We start from the raw sequence: 20,581 nt of genomic DNA, 5'->3' as shown, positions 1-20,581 counted from the left end.
TAGTGCACCCAGCATGTGTACAACTAACCAGTCTAACCAGTAAACTCTCCAGTCCTATCCATTAAACTTGAGTTTTCCAAGCTCTCTCTTTTCTCAAGTTCATTTTCCCTGATGCTATAGTGGGGTGAGCTTGCGTGCTCTTGTCATGGAAGAGGGAAGTTCTGCTCAGGTACCTTCAGGGCCACCCCAGTCCCAGTTACTGTGGGTTCTTTAATCGTATCTGCTGTCATTTAAAAGATGACTCCTCATCATTCCTTTCCTAAATACCCCTCTCTTTCTAATACACAGTAGCATTCTGCTCACCATTCAATTCTATGCTCATAAATGTCCCAAAGAAGAAGCCGTCGTGCTCTGCCTGTGAGACCATCGTGACTTCGCATTGGACTTGGATAACCCAGTGGGTTACACTTGGCAGGCACACCTCCGTGAGGTTAATGAATAGGACTGGGTGTGGGATGGTTTGATGTTTCCTTTGCAGTAGAAGTAGACTGACAACCCCAGCTGTGCCGGTTGGTGAGGCTCCTAACACTGCATTTCAACTCTGCTGGAATCTGCTGGGGGTGGAGGGTGGGGGGTTTGTGTAGGGGGAGGAAGGGGGACCAGAGATGTCTCCTCTGCTCCCAGGAAGCTGGTATCTGTCCTCTACTGAAGGCTACACAGCAGTCAAACCAATGTCAGTTGGGTGGGTGGGATCAAACCACTTATTGAGGATCTTATCAGCAAATATGGATGTTGTCATTGATCTAGTTTTCCCATTGATGAAACAGCCTTATTGCAACGTAACTCCATATTATATTACCTTTAAGACATCCAGAAACTCTAGCTTGTTGAAGGTGATTTTGGTTAATTGACACCATGGAAGGCCTTATAGTTTGGACAAATCACATCCTTTCAAATGGAGCTAAACAAATACCACCCCCTCCCCGAACTGCAATGTGGACAGTCTTAGAAAAATTATCACATCAGCAGTTACTCATATCTAGGCAAATGTAGACCAGAATTCAGCATCACTCACCATCCAGCTTCTACTTTGGAAATAGAGCCTGTTGGCTAAATGACCTTGGTTCTTCCATGCTGTGCCTAAGTGCCTCGGAGTCTGATAAATGGCCGTGATAAGTGGACACCAGACACGCCTGGCTCCAAAGACTTGGAGTTGCAGAGGCCCCCGCCATTATTAGCTTCTTTGTCTGCCTGCACAGGAGCAAAATGACAGATTTCCATAGATTGTAGCCGGCATTTCCCCATCCATTAGTCTTTGCATTTTCTCATACTTTTGGTGTGCTTTGTTTCAAAACCATACACTGACCCATTCATGAGACGATGAATACAGTCCTCTTTGTTGAATGATTAATGTTAACTTTTCTTTTTTAATTAAAAACCATTCCAGAGAGAGGTCACTCACCCAGCAGATGTCTCCATCTCCAAAGCAGCCTTGTACTCCCGCATGGGGACCTCCGAGGTGGAGAAGCCCCCGGGCCTTCTGTACCAGCAGCCCGACTTGGACTCGGCGCTCCAGCTTGCCAGGACGGAGGTACTGTGCTGTCTGGTTCGGAGAAGTCCAGCCCCAGTTGCACTGGGAGAAGATCCAGTTTCTGCCACATGTGAATGAGGAATGTACATAGCCATGGTCCCCACGTGGGCGTCTTTCGAGGCAGACTTTCTGCTCTGAACATGGCAGGCAGAGATGGGTGGCAAACTGTGGGTTTTGATCCTCTTCAATACCATTGTTTAACAGACCTTGCTGCTTTTGTTTGATTTATAAGGAAAAGCGTACTCATTTCAGTAGCTCCCTTCGCAGAGCACTGTGTGAATCTGATATCTGGCTTCTTTCTTCCTCGTGCTCAGGGAATTTCTCTGAACGTAATTCTAGATTGGCATAGAGAGTTTTAATTCTGTTTTATTTGCTTTTTCCTTGTCTTGGTCTGTGAATTGCTTAAGTCTGAATTCACTCAGTTAGAGCTAACCTTTCTTCTCTTCTCCCTGATACTAGATCATAACCAAGGAGAGAGAGGTCTCAGAGTGGAAGGATAAATATGAAGAAAGCAGGCGGGAAGTGATGGAGATGAGGTCAGTTGTTAAACTCTGGCTTCCTGGTGCATGGGGGATGCTTACCTGTGGTTTGGTAACAATGGAGCTGACGTGGTGTTCTGGTTTGCTAATGCTGCTGTTATGCAAAATACCAGAAATGGATTGGCTTTTATAAAGGGGGTTTATTTGGTTACAAGTTTACAGTCTGAAGGCTATGAAAATGTCCAAATTAAGGCATCAAACACATGTATACCTTCACTGAAGGAAGGCCAATGGCGTCCGGAAAACCTGTTAGCTGGGAAGGCACGTGGCTGGTGTCTGCTGATCCCATGTTGCGTTCCAGCTCCTCTCTCAGCTCTTGTGCATTCTTCAAAATATTGCTTTTGGGGTATTTTGTCTTCTCTTAGCTTCTCTGGAGCAAAGTGTCACCAAAAGTCTGCTTTCAATGACTGTTTCCAAAATGTCTCTCTCAGCTGTAGCAAGCATCTGGACCTGTGTGGCCCTTTTTAAAGTACTCCAGTAAATAATCAAGACCCACCCTGAATGGGCGGGGCCACACCTCCATGGAAATAATCTAATCAAGGGTATTGCCCACAGTTGGTTGGGTCACATCTCCATGGAAACAACCTAATCAACATTAATACGTCTAACTCCACAGGATTGCATTAAAGAACATAGCGTTTTGGGGGGAAATAATACATCCAAACTGGCACAAATCATTTCTTCTTTAAAGAAGTTATCACTTCTTTATTACTCAAGGTTCCTAAGTAATAAATACCAGAATACCAAAAATACATAAGTATTTTTAGTATATTTCTCCTAATAAAATGGCATACACATAGTTAAAAAATGTAATCAAATATATGTACAAGGCAAAACAAGTATCCTTTTCACCTAGATTCTAGTTCCACAACCCACAGGTAACTCTTATCCACTGTCATCCACAGGTAACTGTCTCTGGTGTGTCCTTCCAGGAATTTCGCATTTCTGATCCCAAAATGTGGTAGTATCTATATATAAGCTTCCTTTCCCCCCCAAAAAATAAACAAGGTTATGCAATATAGATTATTTACACTCTTTTCTAACTTAACAGTGTATCCCGGACAAATTTTTATACAGATCTACCTCATTATGTTTAGCAGTTGCTTAATGGCCCATTTTATGGATATAACATAATTTATTTAACTAGCCCCACTGGATGTGCTTTTAGGTCATTCCCTGGTTTTCATTTGAATCATTTAATTTCATGTACTACTTAGTATGATAACCACTGCTTATTAAATGCCCACCATGTGCCAAGTGTTGTGATTTTAGCCGTAGATACACACTCTTCATTCTCTGCACATCTCTCAAGTAGAAATCATCAGCCCCATTTTACAGTTGAAGATCAGAGAGGTGACGTGACTTCCTCAAGGTCCTGGAGCCTCTCATTGGTAGAGCCTGAATTCGAATCCACCTTTCTGGCTCTAAAACCTAAGCTCTTTCCACTCTGCCTCCTGAGTTGTCACTTCTGACGACCGTTTTCCCCTAAATATCCATCCCATTTCTCACTCATCATCTTCCTAGAAATTTAGAAACTGTCTATGGAGCTGGAACCTTGGGATGCAGTTTTAAAAACTCGATTGCAAATGGTGTTTTAAAAGCAACTTTGGCCTGACCTTTGCCCTAACACCCAGATGAATAAACACCATCCAGGGCTCTGGCGGCTCCCCTTTCTGAGAACTGCTCCTGGGAAGCACAGTTAATGTTCTCCTACACACTTGCCTTTCTTCTGCACAAGCTGAAATGATGCATGGATTTTCCAATTGTATGAGAAGGCACGGCTTAGGACATAGCCATTCCAGCAAGACAGAAGATCTTCTACAATGTTAAAAAGCCATCATAGGCTGCTTCATTTTTAAATAACAGAGTTTGGGACTGAGGAAATGTTTTTCTTTTTTTTTAGGGAATGAATGAATTTTTAAAAATTCGTTGAAGAATTAATACATTTTAGTGCACTAAATTGCAATGGCAGGTATTAATTTATTATCAAAATCAGCTGCATTCCTGGTATCTACTGTTTTAAGTAGCAAGCAAATTACTTGATATTTATAGCCCCTCTTTTCTAGGTGACAGTAGTATCTTTCTGAAAATTCTCCTGTTAGATTCCTTTTTTCTGCTGATGCTTTGTGACAGGGTCACAGCTTCTGAAGGCTAACCTTAGTGTGCTATATCTCACACACAGACGAGGTCTTATGGTTGCTTTATTTTTTAATCTCCTTTATTTCTTTTTTTTTTTTTTTTTTTTTTTTTTTGGAGAGGGTATTGAGGTGGCTGTAGGGTTTTGTTGTTGTTGTTTTTTAACCTGCACTGGAAATGAAACCAGGCATGCTGAGAAGACCGAAGTTCTGTCTCTGATTGCTTCTGTCTCCGGGGAGAAGTGGGGCTCCGGAGAGTGCTGGGGCAGAAGGGTTTCAGGGTGCCACTGCTGGTCCAGCAGGGCTGCTGTGTGATGGTCCAAATGCCAGCTCTTTGCCACTTCAGGCCTGTTACTTACCCCCGTGCCTGATTTCCTCATCTGTAAAATGGGGGTAAACAGTAGCACCTCGAGCTGCTCCAAGGCTCCAGAGTCCAGTAGCTGCTGGCATCTTAGCTATGCCGCTTTGTGGCCCTGGGATCCTGGAGAAGTTCCTGCATCACCCAATGCCCCAGTGACCCATCAGTGAGCAGGGGGGCGAGGTCACTGCCTCTCAGGGGCCTTGCAAGGACCAGATGAAAACACAGTAAAGCTGAAACAGTACTGGGTTACTGTCTCCCACTACTTATGAAAGGACAGACCCTTCCTTCCCTGCCCTGGGCCCAGCCTCTTGGTCTTCAGTGGTGGAGTCGGGGCAGTCCTCCAAAGATCTGGCACCATTTTGTGGTTCTAGGATGCAAGGAGGTGTTGTTTATCACAGAAACCAGGCAGCGCTTCTGGTAGATTCAGAAAGAACCCAAGTGCGCTCGTGTCGGGGTTGCCGTGCTGGTCGTGGGTCTGCCCCAGGACAATGCACTGTCCTTGCAACCAAGGTCCGGAAGCCAGGGATGGACTCCCAGCACCCACGAGGCCTTCGGACTTTGCAGAACACGTTCTGCTTTCCTTATCCCTTTTACCCTCATTGAATCCCTCCCCCCCGAACCTGATTAAAGTGTCCTGGCTGAGCACTGGTAAACAACCTGTCCAGAGTTGCATAGCTAGCTGAAGCGGGGTACGCTAGGGCCCAGTTCTCCTGACCCCAGAATCTCCGAGGCCTTTTGTAATCTGGGTCCTGATCTGCTGGTTGTTAGCAGCCTTGGTTCCTTTGTAGGAAATAATTATTGGATAACTTAGATGAAACTTCTGAGTCTCTTGGAGCTTGTTCCTTCCAGAGGGTTGACTTTGGAGGGAGGGGTTTCCTCACCCTGGGTCCTTTCACCTGGGGGCAGCTGTGAGGCAGTCATGAAAGCAGGAGCTCTACTGCTTTTGTGCAGCTATTTATTGAGGCCACCCTAGAGCTGCAAATCCAGGCCTATACCCTCCCTCCCCCCACCACCTCCTGACAACAAACATCTCCTCTGAGCCTTGAGGAACTCCCACTCTAATAGAAGAAGTAAGATTCAGGCTCTACATTGCCAGGTATATGAGATGCTTTGGGAGAAGGGGACGTGGGTAAAGTGCTGTGACATTCCAAAGAGAAATCAGGGAAGACTTCCTGGAGGAGGTAGCGTTTGAATAGGCCCTTTACCAACAGATAGACTATGACAGGTGGAAATAGAGAGGGGAAGTGAACAGCATGAGCACAGGCATGGAGGTGACAAAGCCCAGAGCAAACAAGAAATCATTTGTTCATGAAATGCATAGGGGGAAAGTAACATGGGAGATCGGGCCCAGATTGTCAGACTGGAGGTTTAGCTTTAATTTGTTTTTCTCTGTGGACTTTGGGGACATTGAAGGTTTTGCACAGGGCGGTGGTGTGTTTGGAAACGTGCACTGGGAAAATGAACCTGTTCATGTCTGTGAGGAGAGGGCTGAGGTTGCAGGTGACCCCAAAAGCGCAAGCCCCACCACGACAGATAAGACTCGTCTGGTGTACACAGGTCGGGCTGATCCTGTCTGGCTGAGATCGACGCAGCTCTGTTGTCTTGGTTCCAACCTGTTTTCCCTTCTCTTTCAGGAAAATAGTGGCCGAGTATGAGAAGACCATCGCACAGATGATAGGTGGGTGTCCCGGCTCGCGGGGCTCAGGCCTGCCTGAGGTTCCTAGGCTGCAGGGCTGGGGTTGGAGGATCAGAGGCTCAGAACGAGTTCCTCCTGGGGCTCCCTTTGGAGCTTGAAGTCCTTCAGGAACGGACCCAAGCATCTCAGACTGTGGCTCTGCTCCAAGGCAGAGAGCCTGGGGACGGAGGCCTCCTGGCATCACCCCCGGAAGTGCCCTCAGCATCATTCGCGCCTGTGGGATGGTCACCTTTTGACATGGCCAAGAGCAGTCATCTCGTGGGGAGAGAGATTCGGGGGGTCCTGGGACGTTTGGGGGATTTTTCTGTTCATGGAAGAGAGTAGGAATCAAAACCCTAAATCCTCATCTCAAGTGACATAACACCCTGCTCATGCCGAAGCAGCCTTTACCCAAGGGTCCAGGGCAAAGACGGCCAGACAGGTGTCCACCCAGCTGCCTCCACCCTTACTTCTGCCAGTGGCAGACACTGAGTGAGTTTGCACACTGCCTCAGAATCCACCTTAACACACCTCCCTCGCAGCCAGTCCTGACACATCTGCTTGGGCCTGCAAGCAAAGACCTCGCTTACAAGTTAGGCACGCCTGAACCTTTTTTTCCTTTCTTTTTTTAAGAAAATAATGCAACATGCTCTTGCAGAAGTCCCAAGTCCAAGTTTTTACACTAGCAGACCTATTCAGAAGATGACATTATGTCTCTAGGGTTCAGGGAAAATTTGGTTGTTGGTTTGATTGCTTGCTTGCTTGTTTGTTTATTTATTTACTTATTTGCTTGGATCCACAATATCAGTTTTCTTAAAATCTTTTTCTTCTAAGAAAATTTGGAGTAAAAACTCCAGCTCACTGCCAACCACAGTTTGCATGTCCAAGCTTAACACCGTACCAGCAAATGACCTCTCTCTCCCCAACACTTTGAATTCATGAAACACATCACACCTCTATTTCGTCCCAAGATGACTGTAACAGCAACCCTGGGAGCTATGAAGGGGCCAACAATTGAGTGCTTTCCATTCAAAGGAGCTTTAATTTTGATTTATTATAATAAAGGGTCTGTGTCACCCAGAACCTATGGAGGAGGTCAGTTAGGCGTTTCTGAGGCTTAGCCTGATGACACATTTCTATGAAAAGGAAATTTCTCTATCGTGTTGGCATAAGGATTCATGAATACATATGGATGAGATTTTTTTAAATCTCTTTGAATTAAAAATGCAGATCATAGTCTGTGGTATGTAGGATTTACGTCTTCTCATACACGGTGTCTGGCAAATTGAGCTAAACCTTTTGTTGCCCTGGAGTCTTGGATGTGAAAACATCGGTTAGCCCTGCCATGCTCACCTGGAAACATCCGTCTGCATCCTAGGGTCAAGCATTTCTGTTTTTGCTCTTAGGGATGACATGCAGGCAGATGTTGCAATGGGGATAAGTGGGTGTGTACTTTTGCTCCTGAGGGAAGGCTGCCCAGAGCCGTCTTTTATTGTTTGGCTGAAAAGTGTGATAGAAGCAGACATTCTCTCTTGAAGCCTAAGAGTGAGAATCTCTCCACTTGGCCTAAGCGGTCTGTCCTTGGGGTGAAAGAAAGATGGCGCGACCCTGTTATTTTCCTCCCAGAACATGGGCAGGTGAGAGTGGGTCAAACGTCTCCCATCCTAGACGTTCTGAGGAGTGGGTGGGATGTGAATCCAGCTAAGCACTTCCAAGAAGGCCATCTGTCTTCCAGACTCCAGGAATTACGGCCACACGTGCCCACCCCTTCCCTCTGCCCCCAATCTCCCCCTGCCTCCTCGCTCTGCCCCAGGAGACCTGGCGTGTTTGGCCTGAGGGGCCCCCTCTCTTCCAGAGCTGTGAACTCGCCCCTTTTGAGCATCTTCCTGCCCTCGGGTGTTTCAGTTTCTCTCTGGGTGGCTCTGTGAGGTCCTTCCGGTGTCCCTAGCACTGCCACTCGGGGCACTGTCTCACTGCGTCCATCCCTGTTCCCCAGCCTCTTCCTTCCCTCCTTTCCCAGAGCGCTCTCATCAGAAATGGGGCTCATCTGGGCTTGGCCCACATCCGGCACCAGTGAGGTCACTGCCCAGGACCACCCAAGCTTGCCAGGGCCTCATGTCCTTGTACAAGGTCGTCTGGATGGAGGCATCACTGTCACTTGGGTGGTTTGAATCCCTCCACAGTGGAAGCACAACTGGGCTCATCTGCCCTCTGCATTTTTCTTCCTTTTTTACTCACCTAACTAGCAGACCTGGTGGAAGAAGGGGAGGGGAAACTCAGGCCCAGAGAGCTTGGCACAGTGAGGACCAGGGTTGGGTACTGAAATTCAAACCAGTGTACACACACACACACACACACACACACCCCGTGTTAGCTCCCCCTGGCTCCCACCAGCTCTGTGGCTTCCATGTAGCTTTCACAAAGGGCCCGTGCCTGCGTGACGTTCCGTCCTGCCGTCATTGTCCATTCTCACCAAAGGTACTTTAAAAGAGAATGTGTTATATTAAGCTCAAATATTGACTATTCAGAATAAAAAGAGACTTCTGTGCTTTCAGCATTCTGGGTTGTTGCAATTGATTTTTTTTCTGCTTTCCTAACAACTGCCCTGATTATCTGTTTTGCTTCCATTTTCTGTTGCTTCTTGCTCTTTGCTTGCAAATCAAACAGGCAAGCCTGGTAAGTAAACGCTTTTCACCTAATTTGACACCTGCCTATTGTAACCCTTGTTTGTGTTTTATTTTTATTTTTGTTATTTTTGCTTTTGTGCATTTGCTGCATCACCCACAGAGTTTAATAATATTTAGCCGGAACAGACCAGAAAAACCGTCAGGGGTATTGGTTTATTGTTGAATCTAGAGCTTCCTTGGTTTAAGGCTGATTTCCTGATTCAAGGAACTTAACTGCATTTGTAATTTACAAAAAGATTTGTGACAAAGTCTCGCCTCCTCAGTCTCCTGGGAACTGGGAAATTCTATTTTTAAAAGGGTTAGGTGGGGAGGAAAGAAAATTTGACGTAGGCAAATCTCTGATCCCGGAAATCATGCTGGCTTCCATTTGAGAAATGGTCCATTACCAGCAGAGTGGGGGTACCCATGACCTCAAATAAGCCCAGAACGTACGTTGTACCCAGCTCTGGGAACTAAGGAGGCAACTAAAATTCAAAGAATAAAAATCAGCGTTTGGTTACCGGTGAAACTTTGAAATGCCCTTTCCTTTAGGAGTCTAGATGTTGCAAGCAGATCGCTGGCGGTTCTATTTTCACTGTAGAGAAAAAACCTTCCCGCCCGTGAGTCGCGCAGTGCACTGTCCCGCTGTTCAGGGCAGCAGCTGTGGGGTTGCATGAGGGACAGTCACTGGGTTCTCACTGAGTTTTGAGGGCTTTAGATGCATACTCTCATTTCATCTTCCTGACAGTGCAGGAGGCAACGAGTTATCCCGTTTCAGGGGAGGAAGCTGAGACGCGCAGAGGTTCAATAATCTGCGAGCGTTCACACAGCTGGGTGGTGCTGGAGGTCAGATTGGAGCCCTGGGCGGCTCTGGGGCCACAGCTGGCGAGAGCTCTGGGAATCACGAGGTCACAGGGGCAGGGGACACCAGGTGTCTTCTAGCCAGTGGTTCTCAAAGTGTGATCCCTGGACCTCCAGCAGCTGCATCCGTGGGGAACTTGTTACAGATGCAAGTTCTCAGGCCCACGAATTGGTGTTAAAAGCCCCCAAAGCACTGCTGGGTGGGTGCACTCATCAGTGTTAAAAGCCCTGCAGTAGACTCGGACTCAGGCTCTAGCTCACCGTGGGAACCAACCCCCTAGGCCGCTCCCTTCCTTTTGGGAATGAGACGCTGGGACTTGAAGAGGTCAGGACTTGCCAGCAAGTTTATGGCAGAGCTGGAGTTAAAGCCCAGAGGGTTCCCTGCTCTGCGCACTGCTCAGCCCTCAGGCCCTACCGAGGAAAAGACCGTGCCTAACCAGGAGACGGCAAGATGCTGATCTATCGGGAATGTAAGGGAAAGGAAAGAAAGCAAAATCTCCCCACTGTTAGAGGGTCATGTAGAGAGGTGGTTATGGGCAAGGGCTTTGAGTTCTGGCTCTGCATTCCCTTGTGAGGCCGTGAACAAGTCAGTTAGCTTCTTAAACCCTCCGTTTTGCCATCTGTGAAATGGGGATAAGAAAGCCTACCCTGCGTTGCTGTGAGGCTTCCCTGATTCGTTCGTTCCACAGATCAGCGTTGAGGGTTTCCCATGTGCACTGTCCTCGGCTCTGGGATACAGCAGTGGGAAAAACAGACTCAGTCCCTGCCCACGCAGAGTGTGCCATCACAGGGGAGATCGGCAACACCCCCCCCCACACACACACAATAATGACAAGGGGTGGCAATGTTGTGAAGAGAAAGATAAAGGCATCAGGACTGGAGAGGAAGAGTTTCCCGCAGGTGCTAGGGAAGGCCCCTCTGCAGAGGTGATGTGGGGCCAGGGGCCTGAGCGAGCGAGTGGAGACACGGAAAGGGCTGGGTGGGAGCAGGGCCCCGTGGGGCGTCGGGGAGGCCGCTGTGGCTGGAGCTGGTGGGCAGGGAAAGAATGGAGATGGCAGGGGCAGGCCGAGCAGAGCGTGTGGGGGAAGGAGCCTGGATTTGATTCCAGGAACAAGGGGAGGCCATTGCAGGGCTCTGTGCAGAAGCAAAGGGACCTTTGTATTTTAGGAAGCTCGGTCTGGCTGCTGGGTGCTGCACTCGGGGCTTCGGGTAGGGGGAGCACAGCACCCAGTGAGCCTGGGCTGCCCCTCCGAAGGGGCGTCCTGCAGCCTGCAGCCCCCCTCCCAAGGGACCAGGGACTAACAGAGGGGCAAGTCCGCCTTCACCGAACCCCTTCCCCCAGGAGCACTGCACCGGGGCTTCTCCTTTCCCCACTCTCTACCGTCACCGGACAGATCAGAGCTCAGGATTCCCCTCTTCCTCGTCTACCCGGGTCAGGGATGGATCCACAGGCAGGACAGGAGGGCCTGCGGCGAGGGGCAGGTTTCTGTCTTGTGGTCAGAGGGGGCCTCTCCCATAAATACGGAAAGGCTTTTCAAGACGTGTAAGGTGGACTGTTAGCTTGGGATGTTCGAAGCCCAGAGAGGTGGGAGAGAGGGGACAGAGCAGCTCCTTCAGCCTGACGCAGCTGCTTTGCACTGGGCCAGAACGTCCGTCACTGAGAAGCCCACGTCCCAATTAGGCCCTGAATAGCTTTGTTTTTCCTGATGTCCAAGTGCTCGCTGTTTCAAAGGCTGCCAGCCAGTCTCTGTGAAATGGAATTCGGGGGACACGGTCACGACATCTCTGGGTTTCTGGGATGTTTGTTGGATGAGGCAACATCTTTTCCTTTTCCAATGACTATCTCTTTATTTCAGTAATACCCAGGAAGACCCACCCCTCACAGCCCAGATGACAGCTCCTTTTAATTTCGCCCAACACAAGATTCAGTAGTGATTTTTTTGTTACCTTATTAATCTATCCGTGTATTGTCAGCAAGCAGATAGAATCACTGAGGTCTCTAAAGTGGGTTCTTCCGGGGCCACATTGATCACATTAAATGGCTAATGTCCTCCCCGTGTGATACTGCACAGGTCCAGGTCTGGGGTGCTAGGGCTGTGGTTTGTTCCTCACTTTAGAAACAGCCCAGGTGGCCTCTGGAGAGTGGGTCCACCTAAAGAAAAGCTGGGGTCCCAGGAACCCCACCCCCTCCCCACCCCCATGAGCCCGCGTGGCCTTCGAGGCCTCCTGCTGGCCCCTGAGCCCTTGCCCCTGGTCCGTGGGCTCAGCCGTCTGCTCCTCCTTCTGCCCTGCCAGAGGACGAGCAGAGGGAGAAGTCCGTCTCCCACCACACGGTCCAGCAGCTGGTCCTGGAGAAGGAGCAAGCCCTGGCCGACCTGAACTCCGTGGAGAAATCCCTGGCCGACCTCTTCAGGAGATACGAGAAGATGAAAGAGGTCCTGGAGGGCTTCCGCAAGGTGCATTTTGTCTGGGGCATCTGTGGAGGCTGGGTGTGCCGGTGGGTGGGCCGGGGTTGGGGGAGACCCTGTGGAGCCCCAGAGGATGTTTCCTGGAGGCAGCCTGAACAGGAATTCCCGAGTCGGACTTGCCTGCCGGGGGTTATATCTCGGGGCTCCCAGCACTCCTGGTGTCTCTTCCTGAGGGCTCGACCCCTGTGCTCTGCCGTGTCAGAATGAAGAGGTGCTGAAGAAGTGTGCACAGGAGTACCTGTCCCGGGTGAAGAAGGAGGAGCAGAGGTACCAGGCCCTGAAGGTGCATGCAGAGGAGAAGCTGGACAGGTGAGGCGCACCTACGAGGGGCTGGGGCGTCCCCAGTGGGCTCGGAGAGGGCGCACAAACCACGTGCATTTGTTCAGAACAGTTCGTGATCGGGTGCTCTGTCTGCTGACATTCATTTTGATAAGGATGCAGGTTATTTCTAAGATGCCTGCTCAGAGCACCTCGGCATCATGGGAACAGGGGCCAGGGTGGGCTCTCCTGGGCTCCCAGCTCCCCAGCAAAGGGCAGCAGTCCCTGAGTCCCCTTTCCTGCAGGGCCAACGCCGAGATCGCCCAGGTCCGAGGCAAGGCCCAGCAGGAGCAGGCCGCCTACCAGGCCAGCCTGCGGAAGGAGCAGCTGCGTGTGGACGCTCTGGAAAGGACGCTGGAGCAGAAGGTAACAGCGGAGGGTGGGCGTGCTTCGGGCAAGCGGCTGGGTCAGACAAACTGATGGGGAGCAAGGCCAGGCTTCCTGGCACCTACGGCTGCTCCCCGCCAGGACCAGCTCAACGTATTCACGCTTCATGGGCTTATCCTTGCTCTCCTGCGTAAAGATCCATTTTAACGCCCGCCCCGAGAAGGGCCTCTTTTCTGTACCTCCTGGAATTGCTGCCTTCATGTGTGTTTATCGCCATTTTTCATTCCTTTCTACACTGAGTCATATTGCCCCCTGGAGGCCATCAGATTGCCCTGTGGCCTGGGCTGGCAGCGCTTGTGTGCTTCTGGCCTTCACTGGGAGTGGAGGGGGGTCCTTCATAGGCCAATGAACAGCAGGTGTCCAGTGTGTCTCCCAGAAGCCCGCTGACCCTCAGGGCAGCCCAGATTGGCTGTCTTCCTGGGCTGTAGCCAGCCAGGTCCAGCATGGCTGGCCGTGGTCCGGAGTGGGAGCTGGGCACACAGTAGGGGTTTCTGCAGCGAGCCGACCCCAGTTTCCACTGTACCTGGATGACGTGGGGAAAAGAACCCCAGGTCTTCACCTCAGCTCATGTGGCCCTGGCAAGGCTCACACTTCTCAGCCTCTAGATTTGTGATGTCTGAGGATGGAACCAGACGGTCTTAAAGCTTCCCTGTAGCCTTGAAAAGGAGAGGGTTCTATTAGTCTCTGAATTTCTCCGAGGTCCGGGTCTAATAGTAAGTCAGCCTGCACTTGATGTTGAATTTTAGAGTAGGTTCCTGTTTGTCCAGAATTCAAGCAACCAGAAAACTCCCATTACCAGATTACTACTTTCATGCTTTACCTTTTTCGATTAGGATAAAAAGACAAGTTGCTACCAGACAGGTTAATAGCAGTAATTGCACTTTGAAAAGAAAGGGCTTTGACCTTGTCAAGTATGTTCAGCCACCTGTATTTTCTGGTTTCCGATAATTATTTCAATAATAACCGCAAAGACGAGCAATGCCATCAGAACCGCCAAATGCAAACATTTGTTCATTCAACCAATATTCATTGAGCATCACCAGTTTTAGTTCTTGGTGTGTGTTTTTTTATTCTTTCAATATTGATAATCCATGTATACCATATATATAATAACATCTGTCTAGCTATCTAGTTCCTCTCAAAAAATAGAACATCCCATTAACATGAAGACCACACTTCCCACTTATAAAGGGAATTACGTGTTTCCAGGTGAGACATGGAGCAACATGTTTGTTTGAGATTGTTTGTTTGAGATTGCTTCAAAGAGTTAGATAAGACAATAAAGGTAAGTCAGGAATCAGGAGGGAATGTTTTCAAGGCACCTGACCTGTCCAGACTATTACAGTTGAAAACAAAGGTGGTGCTCAGTTTTCTAACAAGCTTTGCAACCAGGAGGAAAACAAGTCAGGTCACACAATCTTGGATAACAGAAAAGATAAAATGTATCTGCAAGCACAAAGTTTTATCTGACACTAAATCTCAAAAGTAATGAGTTAACCACACAAGTTCTTCTTCAAAGGACCCTAAGTGATGCAGGGGACAAGTTTCTGTTTTAAAGGGACTCTGAAACACGATTCACCCGTGCAGTTCTTGTATGAAGACGTTGGGCATTTTTCTGAGTCAGGGCTTTTTAAGGCTTCTGCACAGTGAGCTGAGCTCTGGGGTGGGGTGGTTTGCTTTCTGGTGGTTGATGGTGCGAGGTTGGAGCTTGGAGAACCCCCAGGAATCGACGGCTCCCGGGTTGACTGGTGCCTCTCTCAGCCATCAGTTGCTGATCGTTAATTTTAATAAGTATGATAGCAAAGTGTATGTGAGTCAGTTCGACGTGAATTTGCGTTCCAGGCTTGCCTTGTGTTTCTTGCTGTGTGACCTTAAGTACAGTGCTTAACCTTTCTGAGCCTCAGTTTCCTCACTGAAAATTGGAGCTTTAAAGTGTCTTCAAAGGGGCTTTAAAGTTTTAACAATCTTTAAGGGACTGTTTTGAGAACAGAGAAAGCCCATCGTGCCTGGGTGTGTTTAGCTCAGGGACCAGCACATGGTGGGCATTCCAGAAAGGTGAACAGTGAGCCATGAGTAGCAGCTGCCTCATCCCATTTCAGGCCCCATCCCGTCCTCCAACAGGCATCCCAGGGGCCCTTGGAATTGTTAACCCCCAGACCCATGGCAGGCCCCAGTAAAGTCCCAGGCTGTCTCCCTCCCGGCCCTGCAGGTGAGGGCTAAGTTTCCCTCCACCACTTGGGGCTGATTCTTCTCAAGCACTGGCTCAGCGATTAGTGACACCAGGGACACAGGAATGCAGGGGAGGTTGCTCCGGGCTGGAACATGTCACAGGAGGATCCACTCTGTGAGGTGGGTTCTCAGTATAGCCCCCAGGGTGTGGCTGTAAGATTCACATTCCACAGGCACCTTGAGGAGGAGCTGGCTGCAAAATGTCGCCCCAGATACTGGAAAGATCTTGCCCATTGGAGATGGAGTAGGCTGTTGAACCAGATCAGACCAGAAGAGAGCAGGTGGGCCTGGGGCTGACTCGCTGTCCTGGCAGCACAGGGCTCGGCCTCCAGCCCAGGGAGGATTCGACCCAGTGGATTCCCTTTCTTAGAGAATGGGAAGTGTTGGAGGATCTACTGTGCTAGGCAAACATCAGAGGATGGGCAAGGTAGCTGTGTGGGAAACCCCTGGAGGCCTGGAGCCTCTGCCCCTATCTCTCCCCACCACCCTGGTCTCCACGACACTGCCTAACTCAGCAGCCCCAAGGTGCCTCCAGCCTCCCTCCAGAGCGTCTAAGAGAATGCTGCTAATCTCCAACCAAGTAGCATGGCTTACCAACCCTCTTTTTGGCGTTCCTCAAAGAAGCCCCCACACAGCTCACCCCAGATCATCCTTTTGTGTCCACAATCTTCCCAGGCAAATAAAGGGGAGGGAATTAATACTGGTTAAGCCCCTACTGGGTGCTGGTCGCTGTGCTGGGGAACTTCACCTTTCTCACCTCGTTTAGTTCTGAGACGATGTTTGCATCTACATCTTAGAGCTAAGGAAACTGAGGTGCAAAGAGGTTTACAGCTTGACCACGATGATGCAACGAGAGCCGGGATGGACACCCAGGTTGTTTGCAGTCATTTCTCCTGGTGCTTTCAATCATTTGGGGGGCACTGAGAGATTGGGGGATCCCATCCCCAAGGGAGCTGTCACAGTGAACATACTGTTTGGATTAATTGCAAACCCCAGCAACCTCTCTCTTGACCTTGCTTCCAGAATAAAGAGATAGAAGAACTCACCAAGATCTGTGATGAACTGATTGCCAAGATGGGGAAAAGCTAACTTTGAACCAAACGTCCGGACTTGACCGTCACCTGCAATCTGACCATCGGCACACTGCTGTCCTTGCGGTTCTGTGGACAGGTTCTTTTTTCACTTTTTCGTATGCACTACTGTATTTCCTTTCTAAATAAAGTTGATTTGATTGTATGCAGTACTAAGAGACTATCAGAATTTCTTGCTATTGGTTTGCATTTTCCTAGTATAATTCATAGCAAGTTGACCTCAGAGTTCCTGTATCAGGGAGATTGTCTGATTCTCTAATAAAAGACACATCGCTGACCTTGGCCTTGCCCTTTGTACCTGAGTTCCCAGGGTGAGCAGCTTTTGGATTTAAAATGAACATGTACAGCTTGCACAGGGACTCTTGCCTTAAGGAGTGTAAACTTGATCTGCATTTGCTGATTTGTTAAAAAAAAAAAAAAAGGAAAAAAAAAAAGAAAATGCATGTTCCAAATATAATTCTATTGTAAATAAATTTTTTTCTTTGGATCTTGGCAATAAGTATGGCTTTGTTTTATTTTCTGGAAAGGGTTGAGTCTTTTCTCGCCTTTGCTAAATAATATCAGATTTGGCTTTAGCTCTTCTCTGTCTGGGTTCATTTCTTTGTCCCTAGATTTAAAATAGCATTTCTCTCGTTATTGTGGCTGGGTCTGTAAAATGAAGCCAATGAAAAATATTGACTTGCTACTTAAATAATTAAGTGCTTGAATTGAATTAGCTTGGATTTTGTTTTTACAAAGCTTCTTTGACTTTGAGGGGGGGAATTTAGTTCCCTTTATTGGCTCCAGGAAGTAGCAGGTTGCCATCCTTCCTCAGTCCCTTCACATGTGACAACCAACCCTGAAACGTTGTTGGTTCCCCTCTAAAGGATTAGGAAGGGGCAGGCAACGATCCGGGAGAGAAGGCAGATCAGCCACTGTGGAGATTGAGCTGGCAAAGGCTCAGCCATTAGTGTTCCTTAATTGCTCCTGAGTTGCTCAGGGACCACGGTTGAAAGGGGGTTAAGGGGCAGTGAGGGGTGGGCTTGGGGAGATTACTGTTCCCTAGGGCTGCCATAACAAATCCCACAAACACGGCACCTTTTAACGACAGGGACGTCTTCTCTCCCAGTTCTCTCAAACTCGAGGTGTCAGCAAGCTCGGTTCCACCCTGAGGAGCTGAGGGAGCGTCTTCTGGGCCCCCTTGTGCCTTCCTGGTGGCTGCCACAGCCCCGGGCAGCCCCTAGCTCGGGGCTTCGTCCCTCCCAGCTCCGTGCCTGCCTGCATATGGCCTTCTCTACATCCCTGTGTCAAATCTCCCTCTTTTTTCTTTTGGAGGACCCCAGTCATTGGACTTAAGGACCCACCCCCCAAATCCAGGATGATCTTACCCAGAGATCATCAACCTCAGAGCATCTGCTAAGACCCTATTTGCAAATTCAGTTCCGTTCTCAGGTTCCGGGGTCAGGCTGTGGGCCTGTCTCTTGGGGCCACACTATGTGCAGTGGGAGGTGTGGTGGGTGTTCCATGCATGGAAAGCAGACCTGAGCCCCTGATGGCCCTGGGCTCGACCGCCCTCTTTGGCCCCAGGCACAGGGCTCTGGGTGCTCTCCTTATGGTTGGACCACCCCCGCCCCACCTGGGCAGGCCCTGGGCAGCTGCAGCTGTGCAAGGACAAGGTGGGGTGGGGAGGGGTCTCTTCTGTGACTCACAAGGTGGTGGCAGCTCAGCCACCCCAGGCAGCACTGAGGGCAAGAGGAAGCCGGCGTCCTCTGGAGCATGCAGCCCACTCCGTGGGGACGGGCAGCACGCTTCAGGCTTTGTGAGCTGGTTTGTTTCGTGTCTGCTTGTGCTCTTGGGTTCCATCCAGCCAAGCCTGCTTCTCTGGGAGAAAAGCCCAGTCCCTGGTCCCGTTGTCACCCTCATTTGACAGGGATCCTGAGCCAGGGCAGGCACTGCCACCTCCCACTGCCCAGCCACCCCAGCTTGGCCCAGCCTCCCGGACACACCTGCCACCTGGGCCCAGCTGAGCCACCACCCAGGTGCTCGCTGTCTACACAGACCCTGCCCCTGCCCTCACCCACTTCTCGCCTGGTGGCATTCTCAGCCCAGCACAGCTTCTGTCAACGGAGCGCTCTCAGGTTTCTTAACCACTGAACTAAAACACGTCCATCACGAAAGTATTAGGATGCCAGTAAGGAAAAAAACACCTCATCCATAATCTCCAAAACAAGAGATGATAACTGTTAAAATCTGTGTCTCTATACATCTCAGTATAGGAAATCTTTCTTTCCTTCTTCCTTGTTTATAAAAACAGTTGTGTTTAGAGTTACATGATGCCACCCTGCTACTACGGGGTAAACTTTCTTCACTTAACACTGGAATGTGATTATCAGGTTACGGTAAACCTTTATATCAATAAATAGGGATCTTCATCTTCATTTTGAAAGGCCATATACCTTTCCGGGTGAGTGGACAGGTATCCAAATTTATTCAACCGACCCCCCCGTTGAGGGATATTTATATTGTGTCTGATGTCTTGCTGTCATTAGGCTGCAAGGATGATCCTTACACATAAGAATGTTAATTTCTTAGGTGGAATTCCTACCTGGGTTGAAGGTGTCACTGTCCTCTAGCCAAAGGCCACCAGGAACACACCTGTGGACAGCGGAGTTGGGTTGGTTTCTCGCTCACTGCAGGAGAGGAGGCACACCTCGCCGACCCAGGGGCGTCTCGGTAGGAGGGTCTTAGAAAGGACGCGTTATAGGCTTTGGGCTTGGGTTAGGGATTTGGGGCAGGGTTTAAGGAAGTGGGGCTTTGCTCCCTTGTGGGTGCTGTCAGGAAGCAGAGACAAGTCTGACTGGGTATCACAACAAATCTTCTCTAGGAGGAGGGAAGACTGAGTAAGGCTAAAGCTGTCTGTGTTTGGTAAAGAAGCAGCAGCCATTCATATTAGCCAGGAGAGAGGGTTATTTGGTCATTTTTGTGGTTTAGATCATGTTCACATTCTGTCTGTGTTCAGACGTAATTATGGAGCGGTCCTGTTTTTTTCTGGATGTTGATGCTCTGAAATTGTTTATGTCCCGCAGGAGAACCCCCAGGCCCAGCCGTGAGCCCCTGGCCGGCTCTCTGGGGTCAGGGCTGCTTTGCTCCTTCTCACAGGGTGTGCACATTTTTAAAATTTGGAAAGCCCCATTGCGAAATCACCTCCCACTAAGTTTATACAATAAATGACCCCTCATGCACATACAGTACACACCCACAGTAGAATGTGCCCTCTGGGGTCTTCGATCTGGCCCTGTGCTCCTCTCCCTGTCCACCCACCAGCGGGTCTCACTGGGGACGCACCGCCAGAGCCACCCCAACGCTCGGCGCCTGCTGCCCCAGCCTCACCTGGATGAGGGGCTCTCTCCCTGGTACTAAGAGGTGTGAGCTCCCCTCACCTGGCTTCTCCCTGGAAACCTCTAAGGACCCTCTCAAGGTGAGATGGGGGTAGGGCCCCACAAGGGGGGTGGGAGCAGAGATGACTGCAGCCGCCTTCTCCACTCCCTGGGGTCCACTTGGCAGAGAGGGGAAGCTCCCTACACCCCACCCCAGCGCCCAGAGGCAGCAGGAGCCCAGAGTGAAGAGCCCTGACTGCAGGGTCCCGGCTCCGCCACCTTCCAGCTGTGTGACCATGGGGAGGCACTTGCCCTCTCTGGCCCAACTCCGCTCACCTGTCACCGGGCCCCGTGAGGGTGTACACCTGTATGCAAGGCACTGCCCCCTGCAGAGGGCAGTTCAGCTACGTTCCCTGCTATGCTCACTTTGTGTAACACCGCACATGTTTGCAAATGTTCTCACACGTGATGGCTGCTGAGGACTCTTGAAATTATTTTGCTTTGCTGGGTGAGTGGGAAGGACACAAGGAGCCAGCGCCCAGCCACAGCTCCAGAGCTCCCCCAGCAACCGGCATTAGTAACCTCCAAGTCACTGAGAGCCCCTTAGGAGCGCAGTTTGCCATTCAGTTGAAATCTCCAGTTTTAACTTGTTATTTAACTCACTCAGCATTTCCTTGGGGCTCTCAAGATAAAGCTGGTTTTATTGAGATACTAAGATTTCCCTGCTAGTGCAGAGAACAACTGCTCCTTTCCCCTAATCCTTGGCCCAGCAAGATGCTGAGATTCCTTAGCCAAGCCTCTCAGCTCTCACAATTCCCTCTTGGAAAACAAGAAGGCAGGGCAGGGGCGGGGGTGGAGAGCAGGTGTGCACTTGCACAGGGACTAGAGGAAGGAAGGAGGGTGTTAGCATTTGAGGGCCCTCGGTGGAACTCTGTCTCATTTTAGCCTTGAAGCCATCTGGTGA

At 49.8% G+C, this 20,581-nt stretch overlaps 1 protein-coding gene across 6 annotated transcripts in view; it reads left to right on the top strand.

Annotated features, from left to right (window-relative positions):
* TACC2 (transforming acidic coiled-coil containing protein 2) overlaps positions 1 to 16,713 on the top strand; it is a 221,079-nt gene extending 204,366 nt beyond the window's left edge. For all 6 annotated transcript variants that reach the window (XM_037803966.1, XM_037803961.1, XM_037803964.1 and 3 more), the window contains 7 exons: positions 1,388 to 1,531; positions 1,991 to 2,067; positions 6,201 to 6,244; positions 12,064 to 12,224; positions 12,439 to 12,545; positions 12,800 to 12,920; positions 16,194 to 16,713. In XM_037803966.1, the coding sequence (XP_037659894.1) occupies positions 1,388 to 1,531; positions 1,991 to 2,067; positions 6,201 to 6,244; positions 12,064 to 12,224; positions 12,439 to 12,545; positions 12,800 to 12,920; positions 16,194 to 16,259 (720 nt within the window). In that variant the 3' untranslated portion in view covers positions 16,260 to 16,713. The remainder of the gene's footprint in view (positions 1 to 1,387; positions 1,532 to 1,990; positions 2,068 to 6,200; positions 6,245 to 12,063; positions 12,225 to 12,438; positions 12,546 to 12,799; positions 12,921 to 16,193) is intronic.
* Positions 16,714 to 20,581: the final 3,868 nt, after the last annotated feature.

This window comes from Choloepus didactylus, chromosome 15 (assembly GCF_015220235.1).
Source record: "Choloepus didactylus isolate mChoDid1 chromosome 15, mChoDid1.pri, whole genome shotgun sequence".
In the NCBI taxonomy this organism is placed as follows: Eukaryota; Metazoa; Chordata; class Mammalia; order Pilosa; family Megalonychidae; genus Choloepus; species Choloepus didactylus.
This window is presented reverse-complemented; position numbering and strand designations above follow the sequence as displayed.